This window comes from Chelon labrosus (assembly GCF_963514085.1).
Source record: "Chelon labrosus genome assembly, chromosome: 14".
Taxonomy (NCBI): Eukaryota; Metazoa; Chordata; class Actinopteri; order Mugiliformes; family Mugilidae; genus Chelon; species Chelon labrosus.
The window spans coordinates 19386391-19397048 of NC_140347.1; the positions used below are offsets into that span (position 1 = coordinate 19386391).

General features: G+C 41.9%; 1 protein-coding gene across 2 annotated transcripts in view; it reads left to right on the forward strand.

The window, feature by feature from the left end:
- Nucleotides 1-9217, forward strand: part of LOC311499619 (exostosin-1) — a gene marked incomplete at its 5' end in the record, with an annotated part of 291053 nt that extends 281836 nt beyond the window's left edge. For both annotated transcript variants that reach the window (XM_084560680.1, XM_084560681.1), the window contains 3 exons: nucleotides 3610-3770; nucleotides 5421-5592; nucleotides 8557-9217. In XM_084560680.1, the coding sequence (XP_084416806.1) occupies nucleotides 3610-3770; nucleotides 5421-5592; nucleotides 8557-8742 (519 nt within the window). In that variant the 3' untranslated portion in view covers nucleotides 8743-9217. The remainder of the gene's footprint in view (nucleotides 1-3609; nucleotides 3771-5420; nucleotides 5593-8556) is intronic.
- Nucleotides 9218-10658: the final 1441 nt, after the last annotated feature.

A 10658-nucleotide genomic window follows, 5' to 3' on the forward strand; every position in this document is an offset into this window, starting at 1 on the left:
GCCTAGGAACAGCTCAGAAACATGAAAAATAGCCCAAGGTTTTAAACCGGCCTTCAAACTCCCCAGATCCCAAACTGCTTGCATTGGAACAAGCATGATTCACAAATCCCCCTCCCCTCAACCCATAGGACCCCAAGGCTCACACTACCAATGACCTGCTACCAAGAGAACTATTTTGGAGTCACCTACACAATATTAGGAAGGTGGTCATAATGTTGTGCCTGATTTATTTATATTATCAAGCTTTTTTAGTTTTTTACGTACCCTGATGTTCTGACTTGTAATCATGAAATAAAATGAAGTGTATGATCTAACAGCTCTCAGCACTTGTTAGGTTTAGACACAATAAGGTGGTTGGGATAAAAGTACTTTGTAGTTAATTCATTATCTGTAACCATATAGAGGGTTGCGGGGAGCAAGAGCATATCCCAGGCGTCATTGGGAGAGCAGTGGGGTACACCCTGGACAGGTCGCCAGACTATCACATTGCTAACACAGTAAGATTAACAACCATTCACACTCACATGCACACCTATGGCCAATTTGGAATCAGCAAGTAAGCTTACAAGCATGTCTCTTGACTTTGGACCGCTCAGAAAAGCCCAACCTGCCAGTGGGTTCAAACCCAGAACCCCACCAGAGAGCCTACACTTATAGTCATGAAATGAAACGACAAAGATTGGAAATGGGTAAAGAACAATTAAAAGACAGCTGTTGAAGTGAAATACACTGATGATTACTGACTCATCCATCTACCCCAACCTCCTCCCTATGCTGACTTTCCTACTGCCGGTTGAGGCCGCTAAATATCTTGCCATTTAGGCACTTAATGAAAAGAGTATTGATCTTCTATTGCACCTTAAACTCCGGTCAAACCAAGAGAAAATTGGTTCTTTTGGGTTGTCCTGCTAAACATTCCAACTTCCACAGAACAAACAATCAATGACAAAAACCATAAATAACATTTTGCAAGCTGTCTACACAAGATGTAACCACACGCCGTTGGCGCCGCTTGATATTACCTGAGAATAGCTGTATTTCAAAAGATGTTGCCAACTACAGACCTGCAGTAGTCACTTGTAACCACAGTGTAGACCTTTTACCGCTGTCAGTTGTCTTGGATCACACTGAGACCGCTGGTAAAACTTCATCACAGCCACAGCACTCCAAAACTGCTGGATACTATATCAGTTTAAGGCACATTTTCCCGACTTTTATCCTCCGGAAATCAGGTGGACAGTGAAAGCACTCCAGGGAGCAAGATGAAAAGAAAACAAAAAGAAACATCGTAAACACAACTTCTCAAAACACATTGGAAAATGCGGAGGATGGACGCGAGCTCTAAAATGTGATGTAAATCCTCTTCATCTCACAACATTGGACGCATTAAAACCAAACGTCAGGAGAGATTTGCAACAGATCTATTGTTGGATTGACCCCTCTGCTCCTCAGATCAATTCTGGCCTCATAGAGTCTATTAGTATGTATTGCACATGTGCACACAGCCATGTTTCTATCATCATGTCATCACAGAAGACATGAAATTGAATTGCACTAATATCCTGGACACATACGCAAACCATAGCCAGCACGCTTACCTTAATCTTTAAACAGACTGTGCCTTTAAATTTAACAGTTCGCTTTGTGTCCCATAAACAAAGCAGGTCCCCGCCATGTAAGTATTGCAAACACACACCCGCACATCATATTCTAATTTCAATCCTCCTTTGAATTCCTCAGCCGTATCAGGCCGCTGTTTTAACCATAATTAAGACAGGCAGATTGAAAGTTTGCTCCCGTGTAAACACAACACACGCCATTTCACATCATAAAGCGCCTTTTAATCTCTGAAGGCAGAATTCTATTTGCATGATATTATTAATCCTTTCAGTGCAGCTGTGGAGACATCTGACACATACAAACACATGTTCAAACACACACATACCCGTGCACACGGATAACGTGTCCGTTCATCAGGGGCCGTGCTGAGAATGGCAGCTCCAACCTTTCTCTCGGCTTAGCGCTGGCACTTTACAGTAATTGCTCACGGGATTCATGACAGAAGCCGCAAGGTAGCTCTAAAGAACATCCACTGTCGGCGCTCCCCTCCCCGACTCTTTACCTTTACTATTCTGGTAATTAATTTTCTCTCTCACATCCTGAGGTAATGTGCGTGTCTGTGTGTGTGTGTGTGTGCATAACCAAGTATTTCATTATGTGCTGATCCCCCTTATTCTCTGGTGTGTCTGCCTGCGTGTCTCAGTGGTTCTTCTGAATTCAAAAGAGGGTCTTTGTCAGATCACTCAAGTCTCTTCAAGGACACCACCAGGTGCTCCAGACAACTCCACATGAAATGTCTCCTTTATCGGTAAAGAAGCAGGAAGCATGAGAGGGAAACAGAGCAGGAGACACTGTCCAGTCTGGTACTTGTTTGCAAAAAGGGCAATCACCACCTCCTCACAACGGGAACGTATTAACATTTCAATTGGAGCCGGTTCAGTTCTTCAGTGCTTGTACTTAAGAGTTTGTGAGATTACATGTGTTGGGGCAAAATGAAGTGAAGACGCAGCAGGTATTCATTGAGAGGATGTACTGTAAATTGATGCAAACATTTTTGAAATCAACATCTCATGTTTGTTTGATTTTACCATGTTGCAAATACGATTTTGGATTTGACACCATCTTCCAAGAAGGGTTTAGATTTAGATACAGGAACTTGCTCACAAAGTGGAAGTTTACTTTTTACTGCCTTATTCTATTACATGAATTGTTACTATTGTTGTAGTGTTGTTGGTGGTTTAAGGATCACCCAAAATGCAACGAGTATCTCGCTTAAAGCTCTTCAGTGTGCAATTTCTGTCTCCGCCTTCTGGCAGTGAAACAAGTCTTTTGGCACTCACAAACGAGGAAAAGCCACACCAATGATGATTCATTTATGTCCTCAACATCTATCGCCTTTTTATTTAGCCTGCCATCGTTTCTCTGAATGTTTCTTTTTTCTTCTTTGTCTCAAGCATCAGAAACGTTTTTTGAATGATAAGTTCAAGTTTCTATTTCATATCATCTTGACCGCCAGAGACGGCGCATTCACAGAACCCAAGTTACATTAGTAATCCTTGGTTCTCTGTCATATTCCTACAGTAGTTGCTGTAGGCTCATTGCTGATGAACATAAAGCGCATTGATACCGGGATGCAATGCGCATGAATGATGTGTTGAAAGGTGTTGAAACATGATGTGTAGATTTTCACCAATGAATAACCTGAATTTTAATGACTTTTATCTCCTTATTTGGGGATTTTGACTAAACCTTGTCGAGTTGACAAGCTGTTAAAATTTAATTAAAAAGAAGATGCAAATAAGAAAAGACTAAGAAGAAAAAAACTCACCTAATCACGCCGCAAAGAATTGGTATAAATTGAATGATTATTTAAAGAAATGCTTCAGCTGAATACACTGTTTATCTGGCCCCCATGCTCTATGGATTGTGTTTAAGTTCACCTCTTTACATTGCTTTTCCACTCTTAACACATACTCTTTTCTTTTTCACCATTTATATTTACACCTGATCTTTCCCCCCACTATCTTTCTTTCCTTTCTGCTCCCCTAGGTGGACTTTGCCTTCATTGTGTGGCAAAGTTTTCCCGAGCGTATTGTCGGCTACCCAGCCAGGAGCCACTACTGGGATAGTTCCAGATCGCGCTGGGGCTACACTTCCAAGTGGACCAATGACTACTCCATGGTCCTTACAGGAGCAGCTTTCTACCACAGGTACAAAACCATATGAATTCAAGTCTGTATCACCAAACCAAACATTTCAAGAAACCAATCAATTTCTTTCCCAAATGTTATTAGAGAGGGGCCATATTGTTATGTTGGGAATGGAATATCTTATAACATTAAGAAACCCATACTGCTGTGACAGATCCCAAAATGTCTTCGCCAAAGTATAAATCCAATGATGTACTCATACTTTTTAATGTCCCCAGAGTGTGCTTTAGTAGTGTACAACTGTAAATTAAGAGCAGCAACATGTTTGGGTGATTGCGTAGATCAGTCAGGGATCTTCTGTCACTCTCTTTCCATTCATTGTCCTTCTCTGGATGAAAGAAAGGTTGAAAAGAAACCATGTCAAATAGGAACAAACATCACTAAACAGAGCAGGTGGTCTGAGATACCACCTCTAATGATACCACCATATGGTGCAAGAAGAAATATGTCTATTTCTACATAGAATCGCTGGCTAGGCTTGGCCTGCAATGGGGATTAGCTGAAATAGTAGAGTGCTAGCTGCTGTGAAATAGTGCTTAAAGATGCAGCTTGGGAACAAAGGTTCACAGGTTTGCTGGAGTGCCTTGAGCAAGCACCTAACCCCCAAATTGCTCCCTGGGTGTGGACCCCCTAGAGGCTGCAGCTCTGACTATACATACTAGTGTGTGAACGAATGGGTGGGTCAAAAAGCAAGAGCATAGTTTCTCCATGTGGGATCAATACAGAATAAATTATTATTATTATTGAATCAGCACTGTAAGAATGGCATACAATGGAAAATTCACCATCTATTAACTTCTATTGAACCAAATGTACCGCCTGTCTTTTCTGATCCATCTTTCTTTTCTGGAACTCTTTTCTGATTTCATTCTTGTTATAAATACACTCAACAACCTCAAAACCCCCACAAGAAGATAAAAAGTTTTCTAACGGTATGTTCACAACTGAAGCCCTTCGGATGAAACTACTTTTAATGTGAATTAATATGCCTTTTAACTTAGGTAAGCTACTCTTTCAATCACCGTCGACAGCGTGCCTTGTGGTGCAGTTGTCCTGCCTCACCCATCATGTCAATCTACTACAATTTCCCAGAAACACATATTCTCCGCAAGGTCCAAGTCACACTGAATGTCACCTCTCGCCACTTTGATTTGATTTTTTTTTACTGAGGTAACAGGAAAGAAAATGGAATAATATAATTTTTCTCTACCCCGCTGTTATCTCATAAAGTAATTGTCAAAAACACAATGCTGGGACAGAAAAAAAAAAAATGGTAAACTCAAGTATTAAGCAGAGCAATAAATTGAACGAATGAGAGAGTGTTGCTCTCCGAGGGGATTTGAGGCATCTCGTCAGGCAGATAAACAGCTCTCTCGTTGTTCTATTGTTAGGACGTTCAATGAATCTCTTTAGTTCTTTTGTTATTTAGACTCAAAAAAATAAATAAATAAATGAGTCGGAGACATAAAAGTGGAAAGTGTGTGTGTGCGAGACCAAGAGACGGCAGACCTTGGCGGGGAGGTAACAGAGCTGACAGTGATCTAGTGCTCCCATGCTGCTGAGAGTGCAACACAGCAACTAAACAACAGAATATGTAATAGTAGCTTTTAAAAGAGACGAATACAACGCTTAACCTCATCTACCTTTCAGATACTACCACTACCTGTTCACTCACTACATCCCAGCCAGCCTGCTGACCATGGTGGACCACATGGCCAACTGTGAAGACATCCTCATGAACTTTCTGGTATCGGCCGTCACCAGACAACCGCCAATAAAGGTCACACAGAAGAAGCAGTACAAGGAAACCATGATGACCCAGGTAACATGGTGGTTTATACTCAAGGAGACACTCCTTCCTATCCATTACTAGCTTGTCCGTGGTGTTTTGATTGAACAAGCGATCCAATATATAGTCCATCTATCCATCAACGATTAACCCAACACATAATACAATTGGTCACCTGTGTATTCGCTGCAGAACTAGTGCGTTATCAAGTTGTCACGGTTACATTTAATGACCGCAGTGACTTCCAGTGTTTTCACTGTTCCTTGAATGCTATCTGAAAGGGAAAGTAGTTTGGCTTTATTAGCATTGTCCATTCTTACCAGCCAATTATCTTCCTCCCTGCATTTGGCTTGTACATTGGTGCATATCTTGGCACATTACCGCCACCACCTGCTAATTAGATTGAGAGTCAGCAGGAGTGTGTGCCTTATCAGTGCCAGCAAAACATGAGTCACGAAACAAAATATGGCTACTCCTTTATCAAATCATTGCTCCATGACACAAGTACTGGTCAAACGTATCACCCAAATTTTTGTGGAAAATATTGTTGAGAAATGGGAAATCTGAACACTCTGTTATTTAAGTGTGTTTAATCCAGCCGACCAGACCAGGCACCCCCACCACATAGCAATGACACTCCTTGATGGCAGCAGTCTGACACAGACACACACACACAAAAACGCTTTAGGAACAACTAAAAAAAAAACATGAAGAACAGCACAAGGTGTTGACCTGGCCTCCAAATTCACTAGATCCCAAACTGATCAAGTATCTGTGGGATGATCCACAGAGGCCCCTCCCCACAACCCATAGGACCCAAAGGCCCCCACTAACAACATTCTGTTGCCAGACACTACAGGATGAGAAGACTCATGTCTATTCTATGAAGAGCAGCTTATGTTAACGAAATTCAGCAACCTGTAAGGATGATAGGCGAAAAAATGCTTGGTGATGTGAAGTGAGTGGGTTCCAAGTTGATCTAATCTCAACTTTGAGGCAACACAAAATGGGAACAACTGACACAATTCCCTAAAAACATTGACAATATTCTTTATTCAAACAGAGAGCAGCGATAGCAACAGGAGCTTGCTTTGCACATGCCCCAGTTCTGATTGATTCATTTTCAACATTTGGGTTTCGGAAATATACAAGAGTGTTACCCGGGCAACTAGAGCTTTGAACGTCCACTAGCGAACAGCTGTGTGCCTCAAAGAGATGGGCAAACGTGCAAATTGCTTTATATGTGGACAGGGTTGCTTTTGACGGCAGCCATGCATGTTTAATGAGAGTAGCTTAATTAATACTCCCTTTTTATAAATAGAGAACATAATGAAAAGAGATTCCTCTCCTTGTGTTGGATGAGCGATGGTGTAAAAGTTTCAAGCTACACATAGAGTCCTGACCTTCTCTTTAGGAGCTCCGTCTGTGTGCGTATGTGTGTGTGTGTGAAAGTGTGTATGTGTTCATGTGGCGAGCCCTATGTCAGGTTCTGATTGATGGCCTGACCACGGGCAGGACGATGACTCGGCAGTATGGACTCAGTGATTAATGTCTTAATTGTGGAGGCAGCTCGGCAAACCTAGATTTACTCCCCCCCTTCCTTCCTTCCCTCACTCGCTCACTCTCTGTCCCTCTTTTCCTGCCTCTCCCTCTCACTGCTGATTTGTGACTTTGCTACCAGCAACAGCAGATAGGCATTTAGCATGGAGAAAGTGGAAGGAGCCGAAATGTTTTGGGAAACTTTGACGAGCAACAGTTTAAATGAAGTAACAGAAAAGTCATGACTGATACTTTATGCGTTGTTTTGTGTTTTAAGTTAGGAGATGTTCCTTCACAGTGCCAAACCACATCTTCCACTTGATTTTTTTTGTCGTTTCATTATTTCGCCTGACCCCGAGTGGACACTGCCATAAGATCAATCTTGTGGCAGCTTATCGAAGGGGTTTGCTGCCCTCCACCTTGCCCTCATCTGCTCCAATTTGAACTCATCTCCTAGCAGCCACCCAGGGCTCAACCTCCATTTCCCCTGCCCACCACTTATCTATGAAAGCAGCAGGGGAAGCAAAGCTGCAGGGAACTTTGTTGTCGTCCAGCAGGTATTTAGGAGTTAGGCTTCTAACACTTCCCCTGCTGAATGTAAGAACACTTAACTCACGGGGGGATATTTACCTTCTGATGACCTAATGCAGCCAGAACAACTGGGAACTCAAAGCTGTGAAGACAGAGAAGATGGTTATGGACTTCGGGCTGTGAAGACAGAGAAGATGGTTATGGACTTTGGGAAGAATCGAATCAGTCTCATCACTGCCACTGCAGATAATTTTCAGTTCTATCATTGATCAATGAACGATCATTACCCAGGACTTGAAGCTAAACATCAGCACTCTAACCAAAGAAGAAGAACAGAGGATGTACATGCAGCAGCAGAAGTTCAACCTGCTAAAGACGATGATGGAATACTTCTACATCTCAATCAGCCACAACAGTAAAACCACTGACAGGAGAAGTAAATAACATTGACCATCTTGTGACTATACAATGTTCTGCTGGGAAACATTTGGACCTGGCATTCATGTGAACTTAGACATGTACCACCCACCTAGACCAGACCAGGCACCCCCATCCCATAGCAATGACACTCTTTGATGGCAGCAGCCATCCCCGACAGGATGCAGCGTGACTCAGGCACACACACAAAAACGCTTTAGGAACAACTCAAAAAAACAGCACAAAGTGTTGACCTGGCCTCCAAATTCGCTAGATCCAAACTGATCAAGTATCTGTGGGATTATCCACAGAGTCCCCTCTCTATGGACTCTCTACTCTATGGACTGTCTGCCAAAATCTGCCTTACTTAATGCTAATTTTTCTGGACTATTGACCTTGTAGTGTAAACCTATTTTGACTATTGTCATTATTGCTTATGCGTAGCTGTGTTTATTGTAGTCCTTAGTTGCTCTAATACACTCCTCTTTTTCTTTCTTTATTCAAACCAAGGGCTCCAAGGTATCTCGGTGGGCTGACCCGGACCACTTCGCCCAGCGACAGACCTGCATGAACGTCTTCAGTCACTGGCTGGGTTTCATGCCTCTGGTTCATTCCCGGATGAGGCTGGACCCTGTGTTGTTCAGGGACCAGGTATCCATCCTGAGAAAGAAATACCGGGACATTGAGAGGTTGTGAACGTACTAGGACACACGCCAAATCCCTGAAGGACAATATGAATGAATGCAGCGCTGTGTGTAGGTTTCCTGTTCAAGAGGACGTGCATAAACACATCGAATTAACATTTGACTATCAAAGCAAACTCCGCCATGCACTGGACATAAACCCTGAAGTACGTGCAGGACATTTGACAACATATTTCTATGAAAACAAAATATATCACTCCTGTATGCGTGGTTTAAATGAGCTAGCGACAGTGCGCATAAATATGAATGCATGGAGGTACATGCAACAAAGACCTGGACACATTCAGGCCAGCCCTGACCACAGACATATAGTATGTGTTGCATGGTCTGAATAAGACAACTGTACCGTGTAGGACCTGAAAAAAAAAAACTTGTTTATATAAAAAAAAAAAAATCTAAGAAATATATTTAATGTTTGATGAACGGCTGAAGAGGTTTATGAGTTTTGGTTGTATTCATAAATCTCTCAGTCGGGTTATAGATGTACAGTAAAGAGAGAGCGTCTGGGTCCGGGCCACGCGACGGCTGTTACCCCCCGAAAAACACCCAGAGACAATGGCAACATGCCTCTTGTACACTACTGTAGATTTTCAGCAGCAGTTCCAGTCTGTATGAAGCAAATAAAAAAGTAAAATAAAGAGGTGTTAAACAAAAGGCTCGGTCTCGACTCATTCCCTGGCTCTTTTTTCTCTTGTTTGCTCCATCTGTTTGTGTTTCAGTCCACAGCTAAACAGTGAGACAAGGAAAATGAACAGACTAACTCAGTTTAAACATCAACATTTGACAGTGCAACAGTGATCAAATGTTAAATACATTACCAGGTCTAATGCATTTGTAACACAACAGTATATTCATCTAGTATAACAGGTATAGTTGCAGGAAAGTCGACAACAAATTACAAATCAGCAATCATGAAACAGCTTTTTATAAAAAGGTTCTTACAGATAATGACAGATCAAAAGTATTTGAGAAGTAGATGAAAGATTCTCATCACCCTGCTTGCTCAATAGCACGCAGAAATGTGAAGGACGCAGCTTTCTGCCGGCGAATTCCATGATGATCTTTATCTGTTCGCCGCAAACACACAAACCACAGACAAGGCAAATGATACAGCAGACGGTTTTACCTCTTCAAGAGGAGAGGATAGACAGATCAATGGAGAGAAAACAGCTTTGACAAAAGCTTCAAAGCCTGCTTGTCTGGCCAATAAACAACCTTTATGATACTTGTTAGCTTTATTAATTAGCCCATATTGCTCAGTTTAGTTGGTGAACGGCAGCAGCATGTAGTTAACGGACAAAAGAGGATTCAGCTTTGCCAGGAGTTTCACTCTTATGCTGCAAATTTCAACCACAGACTATTGATTGTCCCATTCGTTTTGTTTTTTGTTTTGTTTTTTGTCAGGAGATAATATCACAGTCCAACAACTGTATGAGAAAGTCAATGCATTTCAGCGGAAAAGTGGAAATAAAAGACCTGTAAAAGTAAAATAAACCTATAAGTTTGTTAAATCATCCAGAGGAGTTATGTATTTCTGTGCTGAGCAGCGTGATCTTTTGTTATTAAATTTATTTTTAACCATGGGGTGTCTTGAGTGCAGAGACAATGTCATGATCCTCCACTGGCTTCCCACTCATGAACACTCTCACTGGAACACTCCCTACAACCAAGCCTGAAGCTCTGCTGCAAGGAATTGATCCAAGGGTCTCTGCCATGATGGTTTTTGGGGTCACAGAAGCACTCGACATCATACTGTGTATATATATTTATAGCCTACACAATAGCGTTGCAGCTGCAGCCTCCTGTTCTCACCACCATAGAACAACAAAAATACAATGTCTGCCTGTCATTTTCAATTAGACCTTTTCTCATAATGTGTTTTAACATGAAATCTGTAAAACACCATTT